Source organism: Capra hircus, chromosome 17 (assembly GCF_001704415.2).
Source record: "Capra hircus breed San Clemente chromosome 17, ASM170441v1, whole genome shotgun sequence".
Lineage (NCBI taxonomy): Eukaryota > Metazoa > Chordata > Mammalia > Artiodactyla > Bovidae > Capra > Capra hircus.
In genome coordinates, this window is record NC_030824.1 from 2,408,634 (window position 1) to 2,429,586 (window position 20,953).

General features: G+C 60.9%; 1 protein-coding gene across 4 annotated transcripts in view; it reads right to left on the reverse strand.

Annotated features, from left to right (window-relative positions):
• NF2 (neurofibromin 2) overlaps positions 16,884–20,953 on the reverse strand; it is a 70,855-nt gene continuing 66,785 nt past the window's right edge. For 3 of the 4 annotated variants that reach the window (XM_018061010.1, XM_018061007.1, XM_018061008.1), the window contains one exon: positions 16,884–19,562. In XM_018061010.1, the coding sequence (XP_017916499.1) occupies positions 19,512–19,562 (51 nt within the window). In that variant the 3' untranslated portion in view covers positions 16,884–19,511. The remainder of the gene's footprint in view (positions 19,563–20,953) is intronic. The other variant, XM_018061009.1, reaches the window with a different exon arrangement.

A 20,953-nucleotide genomic window follows, 5' to 3' on the forward strand; every position in this document is an offset into this window, starting at 1 on the left:
GGTCATAGAAACAGGGCTTGAAATTTTCCTGACATGGCAGGGGGCAAGCAGTGCCAAGAGCAGTAAGAGCTCCACATGGAGACCCCAGAGCTGGACCTATGCCTCTGGGTGTCTCTGAGCCTCAGCTTACACACCTGTTAAATAGGAACACATCCAGCCCCCAGAGTGAGTGCTTAGATCCTGCACGTGAAATGCTGAACATGGTGGCTGAGGATGGAACGTGGTGGCTCTTAGTACAAGCCGAAGGGACTCCAGGAGGAGGAGCCAGGGTGGGCAGAAGCTCAGACACATGAGAGGACCACTCCCCCACTCAGCTCTGGAGGGCAGGATCCAGGGGTCTGCACACCCCAGATCTGAGCGCCTGATACAGGGCTAGGCTGGGCTTGGGAAGGTGGCAGGGGCTGGGAGAAGGTCTGCTTAAAGGATGAATGAGAGGGTGAGTGAATGAACGAGTGTTCGCACACCAGCCCACCCGCCCTTCGGCGCTGCAGCCCCGTCCTCTCCTCTGCGCGTCACGGGGGAGCAGATGGCGAGATCGCAGGGTGCGAATTGTGTCTGTCGCTCCCCCACCTGGGGAAGGTGCCACTGCCATCACACCGCACTCTGTGGGGTGCTACCCGGAGACTCGTGGGCCTTCCAGAGAGGAGTCTCCAGGGACTTCCCCCGCTAGTCCTTGGCTCAGCGTCCTGGAGACCCTGGCAGAGGTGACCCTGCCCCCACCCCCCAAGACTCTGGAAGGATCCACCAGGCAGGGAGGCAAGATGAGAGAACTGGGGACGTCCCCGTGCAAAAGCTGGAGGCTTCCCCTGCCAACCCGGAGACTGGAGCCCTCTCCTCTCAAAAGCCGGCATGCTCTCCGGCATCCTGTCTCCACCCACATTCAGCACCAGGGAGAGCTCCACCACACGGGGTGGAGTTGTGCAGGGATCTGGGAGGCCCTGACGAGACATGAACCCATTGTCCAGGGCAGGATATCAAAGTGGACAGAGGGCAAGCATCGCGTGCAGGGTTTTGCCTGGACCACTGACCACAGCCCTGCCCAAACTCGGGACCTGCTGGGGATGCTGGTCAGGGAGGGGCGCTCCAGGGAGGGCAGAGGCTCTGGCCTTTGCTCCTTGGCTAGGGAACAATATTGTTCCAAGAATCCGCTGGGGACAGTGTGTAGAGGTGAATAAAATATTCATCGTCCGGGCAAACTCACATGGTCACTTGATGAATAATGGAATTTATAGACCTGCAGAGGCACACCCGGCCACGCGGGGCACGCAGGCCTGGACACCCTCTTTGAGCCCCCAGAGGCCAGCTCCTGCAGGCGACAAAGGTGTGCAGGACAGAGCAGGAGGCATAGTCCATGAGAGGGGAACGGGGTGGAAGGGAGGTCTTTAAAACTGTTACTTCTGGAGAATCAACTCGATGATGGGAAAAAGAGGACTGAACTTGGAGTCCAGCGTGGCTGGGGTGCAACCTGGCTGCTGTTCTGTGCCCGGGGCGTGACACCTGGTCACCAGGTGACAGTGCCTGGCGCCTCGGTCCTGGCACACACAGTGCTGGGTCAGGCTGACAGGCTGGACCCTGAGAGCCCCCCTTTCCAGCTGTCACACCCCTCTGAGCCCAGGAGAAGTCTGAGAGGCAGAGGAAGGCATGGCCACAGGAGCAGAGAAGCTTCTAGTCCTCGGGACTGGGTTTGATGTCAAAAACATGCAAAAAACCTGGCTGGGGAGAGACGGACACAGGCACTTCCTAGCCCCATGCCCCCCACCTCACTCTCTCCCAGAGAGTCTGCTTGGCTGCGCCCTGGGTGAGGGTACTTTATTTAGTTTTTTAAATATTTCTTTCTTTATTTGACTGTGCTGGGTCTTAGTTGCAGCATGTGGAATCTAGTTCCATGACCAGGGATTGAACCCGGGCTTTCTGCACTGGGAGAGGGGAGTCTTAGCCACTGAGGAGACCACCAGGGAAATCCAAGGGAACACTCTTAAAAAGCTTCCCAGGAGCTTCCAAGAGTGAGCACTCTAACTCTTAGAGCTCTCAGAGCTCCACAGAGGAAGGTCTGGTCTGGGAAACTGAGTTTGGGCCGGGGCCAGAGGAATTGGATGATATCCCTGCCCAGGGTGGGAGAGTGCTCCCTGCCCCTGGTCCCCTTGGGCTGTGGTCTCCCCCTTGGGGCAAGCTGCTGGCTGGCTGGGGCATCAGGGGCCCCGCCCCCACTCCAGGCCCGCTTCCTGAGTGACAGCTGTGGCAGCTGGCGGGAGACAGGCACGAGGCCCGCTCCTAATTGCTCTGGGCTCCCGGATCCCTGCCTCAGTCTGCTGCCTCTGATGAGACGCTCGACCAATCTGCCCAGGGCGGCCGCTCCTCTGGAAGAGACCTCACGTCTGGCCGGCCTGGGCACCAGCCTGGGGGTGGGAGAAAGGAGGGAGGGGGAGGCTGCCCCTCCTTGCAGGGTATGGCCACCTCTGGACAGGGCAAGGTCCTTTCCGCTTTTCTCATTGTGACATAAAAGAGCTTGTGTGTCAACTTCCATTTGGACGAGGGTCTGTTCAAACAGTGTGAAATGGCAGACATCGTGGGTGGGCTCTGTGGCCTCACTTGGCATACCCTGCCCCTGCCAGGGGACCATAACCTGTCCTCTGGGATCAGATGCGAGAGAGAGAGAGAGAGAGATGAAGTGACCTTGCTCCAGCTGTTGGAAATAAGGGCAGCTGCATCCCAGAACGAACCCCGAAGGAGGATGGCGTGGACGGCACTGAGCTGGGGCCTGGGGCCGAGCGCACGGTTCGCTCTTACCTCTCCGCTGGTGTCTCAGAGCGGTCCTTGTGATGCTGGGGACCAGCAGCGTTTAGCATAGCCCCCGGCTGAGTTCTCAGGCTGGCGCCTGCCTCCCTACCTCCAGCTACCCAGGCCCTTTCACCGCCGCCCCACCCCAGCTCCTGCCCCTTCCTGTTGCCGAAACAGTTCCAGAGCAACGGCTGGACATCAGAAGACTGAGGCCTCTGGTCCCTCCACGGGCGTTCTCAGATCTTGACATCTCAAATCTTTCTCAGGAGAACCAGAATCATTCCCCGACTTCAGTCATCCAGCCCAGCGTTTACGCTTCTCCATGTGTGAGCTGGCGGCTTCCCCAGTGGCTCAGCTGGTAAAGAAGCCGCCTGCCAATGCTGGAGAGGCAAGAGACAAGGGTTCGATTCCTGGGTCGGGAAGATATCCTGGTGGAGGGCATGGCAACCCACTCCAGGATTCTTGCCTGGGAAATCCCATGGACAGAGGAGCCTTGTGGGCTACAGTCTATGGAGTCGCAAAGAATCGGACACGACTAAGCTCACATGCCACGCCATGCATGTGTGAGCTGCTGCCTCCACCTGCCACCACGCGGCCTGGGTGCAGTCTGTGCTTGCATACCTCCAGGGACGGGGAGCTCACTCCACCCCTACCCCCAGGCAGGGCCAACACTTGCCTGTTCCGTGGGCTCTGACTTTGTGCTCCAACATCTCCCCTGTGCTGAGACAAGACACTGAGGCCCCCGCCAAAAGGAGCACCTGCTTGTCACTTGGGAGATGGGCTGTCCTGATCTGTGAGCAGCTCATCAGATAGCACGGACATGGTGTAAGGACGGTACCTCAAGGCTGGGGGCAGAGGGCACTGTGGAAGCAGAGAGAGGGAGCCGGGGTTGTGGGCCCAGGTTTCATAGGAGTGCTTCTAACCCTTCGTCCTAGGACTCAGCTGTGCAGGCTGGCCTGGCCCTGAGATGCTGGGCTGTGAAACAGTGAGTTTCACGAGGGGAACGTGGGGGAATGCCCAGGCCGGAGGCGCTGCCCAGAAAGAGGCTGGTTTTGCCGAAGTCCCGCCTCCCCTGGCCTCTTCCAGTTCCGTCGGGAACTGGGCTGCGATCTTTTTGGAGTCCCCAGTGTTGGGGGACAGGACTGGGGCAGTCACGAGGATGCTGGGGGCAGTGGGTGGCAGGACTTCCTTCTGAGCTGCTGAGTTAGGCCTGCAGCCCTGGCCCCGGCCAGCACCCTGCTCGAGGGCCCGCTAATGGGCCTCTGTGGCCCGAAGTGCCCCGGTCGTGTCGAGCCTAAGTGATGATAAAATCGACAGCAGTTTAATTGGTAATTTTAATCCTGGACAGAGGAGTAATGGCGTTACTAATTGGATCGTTAGAGATTTGTGCTTTATGGCTATGTAATTAGAGGAGCTATGGGGGGTCGAGGTGAACTGGGGTGCCATGCAGGGCCAGGGGCAGGGAGCAGCCGGCAGGGCTCCGTCCCTGGCTGGGGCTCGGTCACCACTGATACCTCTTGCTCTTCTTTGGCTCGTCCTGAGCAGGGCTCCTGGGGCAGCTGAGTGGGGTTGGGGGTGCCACTCAAGGTCTGTGCGTGCCCCTCCCAGACCTGGGGTTCCACAGAGTCTAGTGGAGAGGAGGACCCTCTGAGCTCAAAGCTCAGTTCCCTGTAGATGGGGTGGAGCGACTCCATCAAGCCCAGGCCGTCCCTGGGCTCCCAGGGCTCTGGGCTGGGGAGAGAATCACAAAGTGTCTGCAATTTAGACTAGAAAGAGGTTGTCGGTCCGCTGGCCCTGCTTAGTTCACAGGTGGGGAAACTGAGGCCCAGGGAGGGGAGGAGACAGCCTCGTGTGTGCATCTGAGACTCACCGGCCCTGGACACCAGCACTCGGTGGCTTTTGTCACCCTGCATCTGTGTGAAGAGACAGGTGGGCTGACAACTGGAGCATGGAGGGGGGCCGAGGGGGGGTCCAGCCCCACCCCAGGCACTCGGGGCAGACACTGTGAGGTGCCTTCTGATGGGTGTGGGCAGAGGGGAGTGTCCTTTGGATTGAGTTAATGAGAGGCTCCATCTATTTCTGGCCTGCAAAAAATATTTGCTGGATTAATTAATGAAGGAAAGAAAAAGGAAAAAAGAAAAAGGAGGGAAGGAGGACAGGTAGACCACAGACAGAGGGCCTCTGCCGGATGCCCCTCCCGCTGGTCCCCTAAGCAAGCCCGGGCCACCCTCCTGACCTAGGCGTGGTTCCCTGCCAGCCTTCCAGCGGCGTCCACCAACTCCCAAAGGAGCCTAGTGGACCTCTCTGCACCCCTCTGCCCTCCACTCTCCCCCTTGCTCACCTGCTTCTGCTGCCTCAGGGCCTTTGCGCTTGCTCTGTTGTCTGCCTGAAAGGCTCTCTCCCTAGACACCTTCACTGCTCACTCCTTCAGGTCTTTACTCAAAGGTCACCTCCCTGATGGGCTTTCCTTGGCCACATCCTTGCTTAAAAGGAAGACACACAAAGACAAGCCACACCTGTTCTCCCACCGTCCTGCTTTGCCGTCCTGGCCTGCCCCTGAACCACAGCCCAACACGCCGTGGACTTGCTGTCCGTGCCTGTTGCAGGATTTGTCGGCAGCCGCGTCCCAGTGCTGTGACACAGAGCAGATGCTCCTACAGGGCTGTTGAACGAATGAATCTGTGAATGAATGAGGGCCTGAATGAATGCAGAACTGGAGGCTCCCTGCAGAGGTAGCCCTGGGAGGTGAGGGCAGGTGTGGGCGTGTGTGGGTTGAGGCGGGCAGGAGGCGGACGTGGGGTTGGGTGGTAACTGAGGACCCCTCCCCCCGGCCAGTGTGAGCCTTCCGCCTGCCCTGCTCCAGCACTGCTCCATCAGGAGCCGCGACCTACACCAGCCAATGACTCGGCAGGTGGGGCCGGGGAGGCAAGAATCTTTCTCCTCGTGCCAAGTGCCCTCCGCCTGCGGGCTGTCAGCCGACCCGCACTCCCCTTCGGGTCACCCCATGGCCCACAGCTGCCTCTTGTGTCTGGCCCCACACAGGGAGTGGCTATCTCCTGGGGTGGGCTTTGGGACTCCAAGGAGACCCCTCCTCTGCTGGCCCCAGCTCCCTGTTCACAGGCAGGAGTCCGTGCCTGAAATCCCACCTTCAGCCCCAGGGTGGGTCCCGCCGGGGAGGGCGCCGGCCCACCCGCCTGGCCGGGCTGCCTCAGGCTTCATTGTCGTTGTTGGGTGATGTATGGCCCGCTGGCCCTGCCAGGAAGTGACAGCGGATGGATGGGCAGTGCCGGGGGGTGGGCTTGGAGCCAGGAGCGGGAGCGGGAGTGGGGAGGAGCCTGGCGCTGGAGAAAGCTGTTCCCGGAACACCGCCCTCCCTGACCGCTGGCAGGGCAGGGAGCAGTCTCCCGCCCCGCTCCCACACTGTGGCCCTCGGGGAGGCCAAGAGCAGGGACCCGGGGTGGGGGCTCTAGGCTCCCTGTGGCGTCTCTCCAGGCCTCAGTTTCCCCATCTGTGAAAGGGCAATGAAGCGCCCACTGGGAGGGGGCCGGATGGCTTGAGAGAATGCGTACCACACACATACCCCGGTGTGTTCCAGCCCCGAAGTGTCTTGGGCCTGGTGCTGGGCCAGGGAGGGCCGTCCCCACCATTATCTGCTTCCTCTTCCCTGTTTCTCCCCTAACCACCCCTCTCCCACCCTTTGGGAGACTCGCCCAGCCAGAGCCGGGCAACACCTTGGGAGATTTCTAGTCCAACCTCCCTCTCAATTTTCCAGATGGGAAAACGGAGGTCTTGAGGGAGGCAGGACTGGCCCAAGGTCAGGTGGGAAGGCTTGGGAGACCCCTCGTGGTGATTCCTGAAAGAAGCCACCTCTCCACCCCAGGAGGGTGGGGTATGAGGGCATTGGCACGGCTGCCCTGCAGGTGGGGGAGGACGGCAGGACAGCGCTGGACACGGGGAAGGGGCCTGTCGGCCAGCGTGGTGGCTGCGGCCGAGTCAGGATGCGCCAGACGCCTCCGTGGGATCTGTCTGCGTCCAAGGAGACCAGGACAGCGGGCGGGCGGACGGCGTGTCCTTGCTGGCTGGGCCTGGAGGAGGGCTGCGGAGTGGGGGGGTCATTCTGGGAATCAGGCTGCCTGTGGGGCCGGGCGGCCTCTCCCAGCATCTGTTCACCTGCCCTGCTCCCCAGAGGAGCCCAGACTCCACGTGGGGCTCCTGATGGCTGTGGGCGCGGGACACAGATGTACGTGGACGGGGCTGGTGGGCGCCTGAGGGGTGGGCGAGGGCGTGTGCAGCCGTGGCCAAGTGTGTGCACATGTGTGTGGGGGGGTGGATAGGTCTGAGCACCTGGGACCCCAGAGCCCAGGGCTGGGCCCATATCCCATCCGTCTGGGTGTGCAGTGCGCTTGGCCCATGTGGGGAGGCGTGGATGAGACGTGGGCATGCACAGGTGGGCGTGGGGAGAGACAGGCGCTCAGTCAGTACCCACCAGGCCCCACGTGGCGCGGCCTCAGCTTTGGTCCAGAGGACCTGCTGTCAAATGGGGAAACCAAGGGCAGCAGCCTGCCTCAGCCTGTCCCCCCACCCTGGGGGGCTCCTGCCTGTAAATCCAGGAGAACCAGCCCTGCCCCATCCTTCTCACAACATGGGTCTCAAACAAGTGCCCCCCCGCCCCCCCAAGGAGAGAGACAAGGGTGGGCCCTGGGGAAAGGTGCTGTGACAGACCACGGCAGCGTTCTGGAATAGAGTCTTAGAGCCTTGCTGTGGCCTTGTTCTTCTGAGCACGGGCAGGGCACAGCCGTGGAATTCTGCAGTCGGATGTGGGCTTCGAGATCACCCAGGGAGCCCCGGCCACTAGGTTGGGGTAGGGGCCCTTGCAGAGGAGGGAGCCCCAACTGGAGGGTCTCGTCCCCTCTCCAAGCCTCTGTTTCCTTCCCTGTAGCACAGAGAGGCCCCCCTTCTCCCCGGGCCCCGCTGGAGGGCTGGAGACCCAAGGTCATCTCAGGGACGAGGCAGTGGTCCCACCACACTCTCCTGGCGGACTGGGAGAGCGTGGATGCGCCGGGGGCTGGGGAGGAGGGGGCTGAGTGATCTGAGGCAGGGAGGCAGGCCTTCCAGTTCAGTTAGCGAAGGGATTTGTCATTTTAATGACGTGATATTTCTTGCCCGGCTCCTGTCCGCGGCAGCACCAAGGGGCCAGCTGCCTCCCTGAGTGGAGTGGCAGCAGAGGCTGCTCTCGGACTCCCTCGCCCGGCCAGGCTGGGGCCGGGGTCAAGGTCACCAGGGCTGGCAGGGAGGGGGTCCAGCGGCTCCCATGCAACATTGCGCCGCACCCAGCCCTGCCCTGCCGCTCCATCTGTGTGACCTGGGCTAGCGCTGCCTGGTCTGCAAGGCTTGGTTTCCTCATCTATAAAGCGGGGCTCAGACCCTCGCCCCCTGCCCCCGGCTTCTGCCGCTGACCCACTGTCGGCTCTAAGAATCTTTCACTCCCTCCCCCTCGTGGCCCCCTCCAGTCCCACCGGCCAGGGCCATGTCTGCACCCCTCATTTTTGCAGACCCTGGGCAGGCCGCCCTCCCCCTGGCAGCAGTGGGGTCTTTTTATTTTTCAGCTGGAAGATAATCGCGTTACAATGTTGTGTGGGTTTCTGCTGCACGACAACGTGAATCAGCCCTCAGTATATACCTATCCGCTCCCTCTTAGGCCTTCCCCCTGCACCCCGCCCACCCAGGTCATCACAGAGCCCTGGGCTGAGGTCCCTGTGCTGCTCAGCAGCTTCCCGTTAGCTTCTGCTTCACACATGGGCGTCTATATATATATACGTCAACGCCAGTCTCTCGATTCATCCCGCTCTTGCAGCGGGGTCTTTTGGAAGCGCCGACCTAGCTTTTACCCCCCTCCACCCAGAGGTGAGCCCGAGCTGGCCTCGCCCCACTCCCCAGCCTGCCTGGGCCCCCACCCCATGCTTTCCCCACGCCTCGGTCATCCTGAATATATCACAGCCATGTGACCACCCCTCGCCTTCCTCACTTCTGACCCGTCCCACCAGCTGCTCCCTCTACCATCATCAGATCCATCAGCCTGGTCCCTCGGGTCGAGGCCCCCTCGACTCCCACAACCACCCCGTGACCACGCCTGTCACACGGAAGAGTGACAGCTGCTTTCCTAACCTGCCTTGTCTGCTCCGAGTTCCAGCACACGGTGGGCCCCCCTGCTAAGCCTGTGTTTGTTGAATGACTGAATGAGGGGCCCCAGAGCCTGCCCTGCTGACCCTGGAGCACAGCCATGAGGGTGCGGGTGGCCGGGCGGGCGGCCCACCCATCAGCCTGGCACGGCGCCTGACCAGATGGAGCCGCGCCCCCGAGGAGGAGCTTCATCACCCTGGGGTCGGTCCGCAGGAGTGTGGGCGTGTCGCTTCTGCCCCCCATGGGACCCGCATCCATCACGCTGTCCCTGGGATGCTGGGGTGGGGTGAGCAGGCAGCGGCCCCTCCGCCGGGCTCTGGCGGCGGGGGGCTTGGAGGGAATCTGCGGTTCTCTTAGCACAGGGGAGACCGAGGCCGGGACAAGGGCGACAAAAATAAAGAGTGTGGACTCCGCAGCCAGACCAATCTGTGTTTGAGTGACAGCTCTGGGCCTCACTCGTGTGACCCTGGGCAGGTCTCTGGCCTCTGGGAGCCAAGGTCCTTGTCTGTAAAATGGGGACACGGCGGTGCCCCAGAAGAGGGGATTCGCGCTGTGCCTGCCTTGTGCCCCTACCCCCCTCCCTACCCCCTGGCCTGGCCCCCGGCGGAGGAGGGGGAAGCAAAGTTGGTGGCTGCGAGGGGCAGGGCCATCGGATTCAGGCGGGACTGACTAATTGTCTGGGCTGTCAGGGGGAAGGAGACATTGATGGATGCTCCTCTGGGTCAGAAGGGCTGCGGGAGAGGGTGGCTGAGTGATGACCAGGCCCCGTGGTAAGTACAGCTCGGCTGATCCAACCTGCGGGGCCAGGGGGACATCGTGGCCTGGAATCTCTCCCAGCCCCACCCGGTTTGCTGAGAAGTCACCGCCTCCCTCCTCCTTCGCATTTCAATTATCAAAACAAATGCTTTCTGAGCCATCATTTCACCCGAATTGCACAATGGCCCCAGGGAGTCGGATTGAAGAGCCTCACCCCACAGGTGGGGGCCCCCACTCCACGAATGGGGGGGACTCATTCACTCAGCTGTTGAGTACTGAGTACCCACGGGACTGAGCATCGGACAAGAAGGCTTCAGCCGCCTGCCAGCCTGCCCTGGGCACCCTGGACGGTATGGGACTGGGTTTTGCATCCATCACGCTCGGTACTGGGAGTGTGGCGGGCAGACAGCATCCTGCCTGGCGCGTGCTCCCTGGCAGTGATGGCGGCCTCGGTGCCAGGCACACTCTGCACTTAAAGTGCGTTCTCGTTTAGTCATCCAAGGTGGATGTTGGTGACCCCGTTTTCCAGCTTTGAAAACTGGAGCTCAAAGCAGGGGTGATCTGAGTTGCTTGGGGTCCCCCAGCTGGGAGGTGATGAGAGGTGCCTACATGCCCACCCCAGACCTTCGCTTGCTCCCTGGGGCCAGAGCCATACCTTTGCCCGGGGGGGCTCATATATGAACCCCACACACTCCAAGAGCACCGTGCTCAGCCTAGCCTCCCCAATGCCTCCCTGCTATGGGGGTGAAGGCCAGGATGGGATCTCACCTCCCAGCATCTGACGGCACCCTGGAGGGCCCCTCCCACATATCCTGCCCCCCACCCCAGCTTGAACTCACTAGGAGCCCCCTTAGGGGGCCGATGGCCACACCCAGCTCATTTGAGGGCAGAACAGCCCAGGCAGAGGTAGGATGGGGCTCGCACCCCAGCTTCAAGGAGTCAGGTGGCCTCTCTGAGCCTCACTCTGCCCCCCTCTCCTGTCCCACAGAGGTGACAGCACAGGGTCCCCCAGGGGCCTTAAGATGCAGCCAGGCCCGAAGTGGGAGCCACCGCCACGAGCTGGGCCCGTGTGCAGCGTGACGAGCATGGTCCTGCTGGGACCAGCGTGCTGAGGCGCACACGATCGCTCTTGTTCTCTCCCCCTCGGGCCCGGAGCAGGTACTCAGGGGACCCTGGGTCGGTGCTGGGGTGGGGGCGCAGGGCCTGCTCCCCTGAGGCAGGCAGCGGGGCTTGGACAGCTGGAGGAGCTCCGGGGCTGGGCGTGTAGAGGGGTGCCAGGCCTGGCCTGTGCTGACCTACCCAGCGAAGCAGAGCCGGGTCTAATGAAGTGGGCTAGCCCCAGGCCGGCACTGATTTCACGATTCGGTGGCCACTTCCCAGCCAGTAAATGTCACCGAGAGAGGAGCTGGGGGCCCTGGCACGGACCCAGTCTCTGGAGGGGTGGGTGTGGGCCGTCTGCTGGGGGTGTCCAGGGATCCCTGTGGAATGCTGCTACCAGCGCCAGGCTCCTGGACCCTTGGGGCTCCTCTCCAAGTCCCGGGGGCTGAGCCCAGGTTGCTCCAGGGTCACCTACTCAGAGACATACATGACACAGCCCCACTCCTGTGTCAACCCAGGGGGCCCGAGCTCGGGGGCCCCAAAGGCCATATCCTGCCACCCTCTCTTCATGGGGACGCATTTTGGGGTGGTCTGCCCAGGGCACGGGAACAAAGCCAAGGAAGAATCACCTCCCTCCCCCGCCCTCGCAGCTCCTGCCGCCCTGTGCTGTCTCCTCCAACACCTGAGCCAGGACGAGCTAACAGTGAACAGCCATAACCACACAGCGGCAGGCCCCGCTTAATAAAGCCTCGCTGTGGCAGGTGTTGGCTCAGACCTGGGATCCATGATGACCCTGCAGCTGGCTGGGAACTGACTCTGTCCCACGGAAGACGGGTGCGGGGCTCCAGAGGCCGAGCCCTCTCCTCTGAGCAGCGCTGCCCCCCACCCAGCCCTGCGGTGCCACCCCTAGTCCTCATGGGACCCTTCTCTGCCTGGCCAGAGGAGATGGTGCCCGGCCCCCCTGTCTGCCCTGCGTCTTCCTCCCATCATCTGGGATCAGCAGGAGGCGGGAGGTGGGGCGGGGCGCCCTGACAGGCATTGCTTTTCCACTGCTCCTAGTGAACACTCCGCGCCACCCCCCAACCTGCCACTCCAGCTTCCTGGCCCACGGGAGCCGGAGTGGGGGAGAAGGGAGGCTCACCCTTTCCAGGTTTGAACTTGAGGAGGAACTGGGCTTCCTGGAGGACGGAAGCAAGAGGAGCAGGGGGCAGGGAAGGGGCGTCCCTGTGCACCCTTCCTTCCCCGTCGTCTGTCTCCTTCGGGAGCCTCCATCTCCTGGTCTGAGACCTGACAGCCAAGCGCTGCTCACCCTCGACCCCACACTTCCTGCAAATACTCTTGACGTTGCATCGGTGACGGATGGGACATCGGTGACGGATGGCTGATGCGGGCTCTGCAGGCAGAAGGTCAGACCCACCTGTCATGCCGTGACTTGCGTGTCACCGTTGCAGCCGGGGTCCCTGGGCCCAGTGGGAGCCATCCCTGGGTCTTCTACATCTCCTGACCACCTTCCCCACCTAAGGAGCCCCTCCAGGTCGGGCCCTGGCTCCCTGATTACTGCCTTGCTGGGCCTCTCCACCTGACACCCAGTATAGATTGGTCACAGCAGAGCTTGGCAGATGGGGATGCTGGGGCTGGGGCTGCCCCTGGAGCCCGGAGGGCCTCCTGGAGCGGGGAGTGGGGTGAGGATGTGGCCCAGGGATGCCCCTGGTGGAGACATACATGCCCGCTCCTTCTGAGAGCAGCTCCCTGCCCTCCCTTCTCGGCGTTTCCGGGGACCTTCCTACGTGGGGCAGGGAGCCCTGGTATCCCCAGCTGCTCCCCCTCTATTCCATGGGGAAAGCAGGGAGGAGAGAAAAGCCATATTAATAAAAGAATGGGACGCTGAGACGGCCGCCCAGCGTGTGCAGCTCAGAATAGCAATGTGCTTTCTCAAGGCAAACAGAACTCCCCAGGTGTTAATGCAAATTCACTCCAGTTAAGATGAAAGAGGGTTGTTTCCCCTTTGCTGGCTAATATGAAGGACTTAATAGATTCTGCTTGAGGAACTCGGCTGGGAGCGGAAGGCTGGGGGAGGGACCCGGGCGTGGGCAAAGAAGCTGGGGGTGGGGGGGTCCCCAAGGGTCTTAGGGCAGAGCACCCGTCGCAGCAGGCCTGGCTGACAGCGCCGCCCCGGCCGCTACTTGGGCTCTCAGGAGCTGGACACGTGGCCGGAGACAAGGCGGTGCCAGGCCTCCTGCCCTGTTGCCCACTGCCCTTCATGCCAGCGCAGGAGCTGGCACCAGAACTGCCCGCTCCCCAGTTGTTTGTTCCAGAGGAGGGTGGAGCTGGGAGAGAGGGTCAGGTGAGGCAGGCTGACCCTGCAGGGTGCCTGGTTCAAGACCGTGGCCCACCCCCCACGCCCTCCCACCCCTCTCCCCAGCCCCACCCCATGGGGACCCTGGGTCTGTCTTTACTCTGCTCCCTGGAGGCAAAAGGGAGGTAAAAGAGACCAGCTGTGGAATTCTTTTAGAAACACCTGCATTCATAGATGCCTGCAACAGGAAGCTTCGCCCCTGGTTCCTCTCATCCAACTTTGGACCTGGGCTCCAGGACAAGGGAGCCTGGAGAGTTGGGGAAGGGACCTTCTGGGCCACACGGCTGCAAGCAGAGAGCTGTTCTCCGGAGGCACAGGCTGGACCCCGACAGGCCAGGGCAGGACCGTCCGTCTGAGTTGCTCTGCCAGTCACGGGCGCCTCCAGCCCAGACCACCCCAGATCACTCTGCATACTTGTCTCCCTGAGTCACCCTCCCCTGGGAACCATGCAGGGCCAGGCTGGGCCACTGCTGGGGAGGTTGGGGCCTCAGAGGCCCGGCTGCCTGGTGGCCCAGGAAAAGTGGCTCTGGAGGAAGGGAGACTTCAGGGAGGTCGGCAGGGGGGAGGGTGGGCAGGAGAGAGGCTGTCCACAGTTCTGGGTTTAACTCCATCTCCTGGGTAAATGGCACAGCAGGTGCCTACAAGGAGACACCTCCGCAGCCTTCTTGCCTTTTGTTTACTGACTTAATTCCTCCAGATCAAAGGCCCCTTCCTCCCTGAGCAGGCAGGCGGGGGAATTACATTATTTATATTGAAAATGGGCAAGAACTCCATGGGGACTTCTTCCTCATGGCTGATAGGAGAAAATGAGGTCGCTGCATGCCCGTCGCCGCCCCACCCCACCCCCAACCCCGGCGTCTGCAGTGGGTGCCCACGGGCTCAGGATGGGCTACTCCAGGTGCCGGGCAGGCCGAGGGCTGCCCACCCACCCGCGCTCACCTTGAGCTTCCAGTAAATTATTGACCGGAGCAGCAGGTATTAATGTGACGAAGCCAGAACATCCTCTCCAGGCAGCCCCCAGCCTGGGTGATCTATCATCTCCCTGGGCTTTGCAGCTGGCACTGGGCAAACACAGCAAGGACAGAGAGGCCAGATGCAGGTCATTAAGCTCTGGGTGCAGGTGGAGTGAGGGGGCCGGGGCGGGGGCCACAGGTGGGTCTGGTCGTTCTTGGGCTGGGGTTTCCTCTGGGTCACCTACTGCTCTTTCCTCTGCTTCCTCCTGCACCGCCCCCCCCAACCCCCCCGCCACCCCATCCTCAAAGGAAGCCTCCAGAGAAAGAGTCACTGGGCTTAGGGCTTCCCTGGGCATGATCAACTCCCACAAACCCCGGCAAAACTCCCTTCTCGATGAGGAAACTGCTGTGCCCAAAAGTTAGGCAACTTGTCTGGACCACATGGCTGCTAAGTGGCTGAAACCCAGGTCTTCTCTGAGTTCCAGGTCAGGGGCTTTGAGCCCGTGTGATGTCCTTTGGCCCTCCCCATGGTTATGTGAAAGGAAAAGATGCCACGTTTCTTCGTGTGTATAGCTAGCTCTTGGTACTTGTAAGGAAATGGTGGTACCACTACATACCCGCAATCCCCTTTCCCTTAGAAATCTCAGTATTTTTTGGGGGGCTGTCTCATCTTCGTGCTAGCCTGACAGCATCTCAGAGGCGCCCAGAGGCATCACTCCCAGCCCTCTTTGCAGAGGGGGAGCCAGGAGGCAGGGAGTGGGTATGCAGCAAGCGACCTCACCGGGAGGTGTCTTGATTTCTTCGGCTCAGAGGCAACGTACCAGGTGCTATTCTGGGGCTACTACTCCAGCGGGGAATAGGCATCACGTGGGAACCGGGAGGGGACGAGGTGGGGGTTCCTCTGTGAAGGCTCAGGTCCTGGCGACGCTCAGTGGCCCCGAGCCGGCTCCGGCCTCCGTAGCAGTGCCGGGATTGCGGCCGCGGCATGCTGCCGTAATGCAGTAATGACAGGCTGCCAGGGAGCCCCGCGCGGCCCGGGAGGGGAGAGAAGCCCTTGACCTCCCTCTCAGCTGCCTGGGCTGTCCAAGAGGGAGATGACGGAGAACACGGGGATGGCTCGACTGTCTCTTCCCCAGACGAGCAAGAGAAATTGGATTAGACACGGCTGCAGCAACCATCTCACCAATACCTTTCCCCCTGGAGTCCTGCTGCCAACTTGCCGTTACATCCGTGGGTGGCTCCCGACCCACTCCTCCAAAGCGAAGGCTTCTGGGGTGGCCAGCCCTGGGGACGGCTGGAAGGCACTCAGCTCAGGCGAGGACCACAACGGAGGACGAAGTGCTGGCACGGATGCCAGAAGGGGCCACTCAGGGCCCCTCGTGGGGCCGGGCTGCAAATGCCACAGTGAAACACCCAGATCCTGTGGCAGATTTGGGTTTATAGCGTGGTCAAAGCAAACGAAAAACGACACACACAAAAAAGCAGAGGAGAATTCAGCCTGTCTCCCCGGTTAATTCCAACCCCACTGAATGGTGATCTTGACATCTGTGAGAGCACATTGTTATCTTTTGGGGGTCAGGGTTGGCTTAAAAAAAAAGGTAAAAAATTGCCTGGACGACTTCAGACAACTGGTATTTATAAGGTTCTTTCTCTAGCTTGGGACTAGGTAGGAAATCAGACTATTTCCAATCACTGCAAATGAAATGTGGCAGTTTCTGGATACCCGAAACTAACACAACGTTGTAAATCAATTATACGTCAATTAAAAAAACAAACAGCAATTTATTATCTATTGAACAAAAATAGTTGAATTAGTTACTAACTCTATACATTTAAAATGAACAAAATAGTGAAGTGTTTAAAAACTTCCTAATTCTCTAGCTTTACAACTTCATACATATCTTTCCAATATATATATATGAAGCTGGTTTTATATATATATATATATGTATGGCTTCCCTGGTAGCTCAGCTGGTAAAAAGTCCACCTGTAATGCAGGAGATCCTGGTTCAATTCCTGCATCGGGAAGATCCTCTGGAGAAGGGATAGGCTACCCACTCCAGTATCCTTAGACTTCCCTGGTGGCTCAGATAGTAAGGAATCTGCCTGCAATGCAGGAGACTTGGGTTCAGTCCCTGGGTTGGAAAGATTCCCTGGAGAAGGGAACAGCTACCGACTCCAGTAATCTGGCCTGGAGAATTCCACAGACTGTATAGTCCATGGGGTTGCAAAGAGTCCAAAAACATGACTGAGTGACTTTAAACAAAATCCCCTAAGCTCAGAAGGGTAGTTCTCAACCCCAAGGGTGAATGGCACGCAGCCCTGTGACCACACGGGGCCCCCTCTGTCCTGTAGGCAGCACCTGGGCTCCTGGGGATTCCACATGCTGCCCACCACCCCCCTTCCAGAGCTGGAAACAGGGACCCCGGAAGCAGAAGTGCCTGGAGTGACCATCCGGTATGGCACCCTAGTTTCCAGGTCTGGAATTGAGGGCAGGCGAGGGGTGTGGGAAGGTCACTGGGCGATGGAGACCCAGTACACAGCCTGCTTCATGGGAAGCACGAGGGGGGTGCCCAGATGAAGGTGCAGGCAGGGGTGCTGCCATCAGCCCGGAAAAGGGGGGTCCTTTCCCCACCGACACAGGGATAGGGCTGAGGTCCTAGACATCAGTGGGGGCAGAGGCCCGTTTCCTCCTGGGGCTCCCAACGCCCACCACTGCAGGGGCTGGAGCGACGAGCAAACTGAGGAGGCCCAAGACCAACTTTTTACCGTTTAGAATTTTTATTAAAACAATCATTTAAATTACAACAGTCCGCCAGAATAGAAAACAGCCTTCCCTGGTCCGGCTCTGACAGGAGGCCCCATGGGAGGGGGAGGGTGGTTTGATGTCTTTGAAAACCAAGGGAGGTTCCCTGGAAGCCCAGAGGGGCTGGCCTGGCCCTGGGGCAGCGGCCATCTCCCCACCAAGGGCCGCCGGGTCTCAGCCCTGTCAGCGGGCGATGCTCAGTCACTGTGGCTGGTTGTCAGCCTCAGGACATGCTGTTTGGATTCGAAAGAGAAAAGAGAGGGAGAGAGAGAAGCCTGTCCCCAAGACTCAGAAGGCAGTCACTCAGGAAGCGTTATGTAAGGCTGCGGGGGCTGTCCAGCAGGGACCGCACACTGCAGAGGCCCCGGGGCCCAGGAGGGGCGGCGAGCACGTCAGTGAGGTGGTCTGCGTGCGCCCACCAAGAGCCGCTGGTGCAGCCCCACCGAGGGCCACTAGCCCGGTGCTTCCACCCAGTGACCGTCAGGGGCGCTTCTAACCCAACAATCCCAGGCAGGGCCCTGCTCTCGGTGGAGGTCAGGGGCTTCCTTAACTGGACAAGCCCTCAGCTCGCCCACTGACACATCACAGTTGCCTCTGCTGTGGGCATGCGCCCTGAGAACGAAGCTCCTCTTTCAAAGTCCTTCTTCCACTCGGGCTCAGGACCCTTCGGAGGGTCCCGTCCTCTCCGCCTGTCCATCTCCGGGAGGTACCCGCCCGCTCTCGTCCCCGAGGAAAACTGCAGTGTTCCAGCCGGCCCCCTCCCACCCAGAGGCAGCTCCCCTACACGGCTCAGATGCCAGCCCGCTCCCCTGTGGTCACAGACTTCAGACACACAAGCAGCAGTTAAATAATAATAATAATAATAATAAAAATAAAACCCCCACAAAGCCCGACAACGTTTTCATAAATGACCACCATGCTCTGGGCCCACAGTCACTGTTACAGACTAAATCTACAGGTCAGGGAAGGGTGGTGAGCCTGAGGAGACAGCCGGGCAGACGCTAGAGGACCCCCACCGGGAACCTTGTCTCAGGGTTAGAGGCCGTGGAGGGTCAGGGGAGACGGAGGGGAACCTCCCAGCCACAGCCGTTCATGCCTAGTGTTCAGAGTCCCACCCTGCACGTCCCAAGGGGCTGGCGGCTGCGGGCAGGGCAGCCCAAGGCGGTGGCGGCCAGCCCAGGACAACCGCTAGGGCAGCTTGACCGTGGAATCTGGCAGGATCTCTGTGAGCGTCTCAGTCTCTCAAAACCACTTAGGATGGCCGGAGACCACCTCTGCCCCCGGGAAATCTCCGGGCCCTCACAGGTCTTCACGTAGGAAGCGTCTTCTCACTGGATGAGACTTCCCTCCTGCCACTCTGCGCAAGAGCCCCGTGGGAAGGACGTAAACAGGCTGGTGGGTCCAGCAGGCCATGGAGGAAGAAGGGCGGGAGAGTGGCCCCAGACTGAGGAGCGAGTGTGGGCCCTGGGGTGGGCGCACGGCGGGGGGGCGTCACGTGCCAGCAGGCGCCGAGCACTGACTATGCCTCCCCATCCCCACCCGGCCCGGGGGTCACCTGCACCCCTCCCCCCACGGCCCAGGGAGAATGTAAAGTGAAGGCTCTGGGGAGAAAGGAGGCCCGGGCACCGTCACAGGTAGGGGGTTGTGTCGGCACGTGGCCAGGAGGAAGGATGCTTCAGATCAACAAGACAGACCGCGGCCAGTGAGACATCCCTGTGGGGCCTCAAGAGCCCTGCAGAGACCCTGGTCGTGGCTGGGCTGACTAGAGCGACGGGGAACCCCCTCGCGGCCCTGCCACGTGCAGGAGAGCATCCAGCTGGAGAGGCCCACCCCGCCTACCTCTCAGACCTGGGTCTGAGTGGGCAGAAGAGAGGCAGTGAGTGTTTTGTAGGGTGCAAGTTCCAGGTGCAGGCCTGGCTGGCCTCCCAGGCCCTCTGCCAGCAGCCAGTCCTTCACCACAGCTTGGGCTGGGTTTTCCCCGGGCGCAGCTGCGTTCCCACTCCCCACCATGGGCAGCCAGAGCACTGCCCCCGGGGGGTGCCTGGGCCGACCACCCATCTCCGGGCTCGTCATGGCCGAGCTCTCTGATGACGTGGAGTAGGCGGGCCACTCTGAGCCACCTTCTCTCCATGCCAGCTCCTTACTAGGGAAGGAGATGAATGTTCTGGAACCCTGGGGGCAGGGGTGGGGGATGGCACCAGCCTCTGGGTCTCCAGGGGGCTTGTGTACTCCCCTCCCTACAGCCACTTCCCAGCTGGGGGACCAGGGCGGTGAGCCGGGGCGGGGGAGGTGAGGACAGTAAGACACACACTCCAGGGTACTTTGGAGGAAGGAAGCATAGGATCCCACATCAGACAAGGAGAGACAAATACTCCTTAAAAAAGACCTAAAGACTCAGGTCAGGAGAACTAGAACCCCACGAGAGAACCCTCTGCAGGGTCATAGTTCAAGGCAATTGCACACGAAAGGCCTGGGCTCTCCGCTCGGCCTGCCTTCGGGCGGCTCCCGTGGTGTCGGGCCCATCCCGTCGATGCCAGGGGCAGACGGGCAGAAGCAGCCGATCCTGGGGTGGCCGGGTCACTTGCTAGAGCTCTTCAAAGAAGGCCACTCGGGACTTGGCGCTCTGCAGGGTGAGCTGTAAGGAAGCAGAGAAGATGGTGAAGGCAGGGCTGGCTTCTTGCCCTTTCACAACAAGACATCCTCCTGCCTTGGGGACTAAGCTTGAAGCGGGTTTGGAATGAAAGGGAAGACGGCTCGAGAAGCCGGTGGTCAGCCCCAAGCAAGTTTCCAGAGTCGTCCAAGGACTCGGATTGGGAGGTGACCTGTGAGGACACTCAGGAGGGAGGGATGGCTGGCGGGTGGAAGATCCCAGGGCATTTGAAGAGACTCCTCCATCCCCGTCTACAAGGCGTGCTATCCACGCCAGGGCTCGAGGGTCAGCTCGGCAGTGCCGACGTCTCAGTCCTCAGGCCCTGGGCGTGCTGCTCGGGCAAGGTGACGGGCCTCAGGCGGGGCAGGCCCGCGTCACATGAGGACCAGCTCATCTCTTCTGCTCCCGGTTCCCCAGGGGACCCCAGAGCCGACTTGCCTGTGACCTGGCAGCTGAGAGGGCGTTTCCATCCACAAACTGGGATGGAGGGCCCAGGCTTTCTAGGTGGGGCTGGTTCAGGCAGGGAGGGGGCAGCACGTGGTGGTGGTGGGGATGCTCTGGGCCCGAGGCCTTTCCTGACAGGCAGGAGCCCGGCGAAGAGGTGGAAGGGAAGGGGAGGGCCGGGGGAGGAGCTCCTGGCTGGCAGATAAGGCCTGAACTTGGGTTTGTGACCTCTCGGGGCTGCCAAACCTTGATTCCCCAACCCCGCAGGCCCCTTGCCAGGAGCTCCCCAAGCTGAAGCATCAGGCGTGGGCACCCTCCCAGCGCCCGGCTCTGCTCCTGAAATCAACCACGCCGGTGAGACTGTGCGCGCCACGTCCAGCTCTGGGACTTTGCTAAGGAGAGTTTCTGGGGATGGGGACACAGAGCACGCACAGTCCATCCACCTTCATACCCTCGAGCCTCTCGGCTTAGTGCTGTGCACACAGTGGGAGCTCGGCTTGTCGAGTGAGCAAAATACAGGTGTAACTGCAACAAATGGTGAGATGCAGGGGAAATTCTAGAGTTCCCCACTGGGCTGGAGAGGCCCAGGTGCTAACTCTCCATCACCAGCTCGCGGTGCGGCCTCAAGAGACACGCCTGACCTCTCTGGGCCCCTTTTCTCTGGAGTTCAACCACAGGGGCAGGCTAGATGGCCTGGCCTATTCCCTCATTCAGAGACCTCTGGCAGCCTCTGAATCCAAAGAGCTTGGCTCTGTGAAGGGCGGGGGAGGAAGGCTCCAACCCAACCACTTCACCATCAAAGATGCACAGCATCAGTGCACTCGAAATGAGACAGCTTGAGAGCCGGCTCTTTAAATCCTGCCAAATCTTTTGGCCTTGAAGTTCCCGACTAACAAGCTAAATGCAGGGAGGCATCTGAGCTGTTTCCTTCA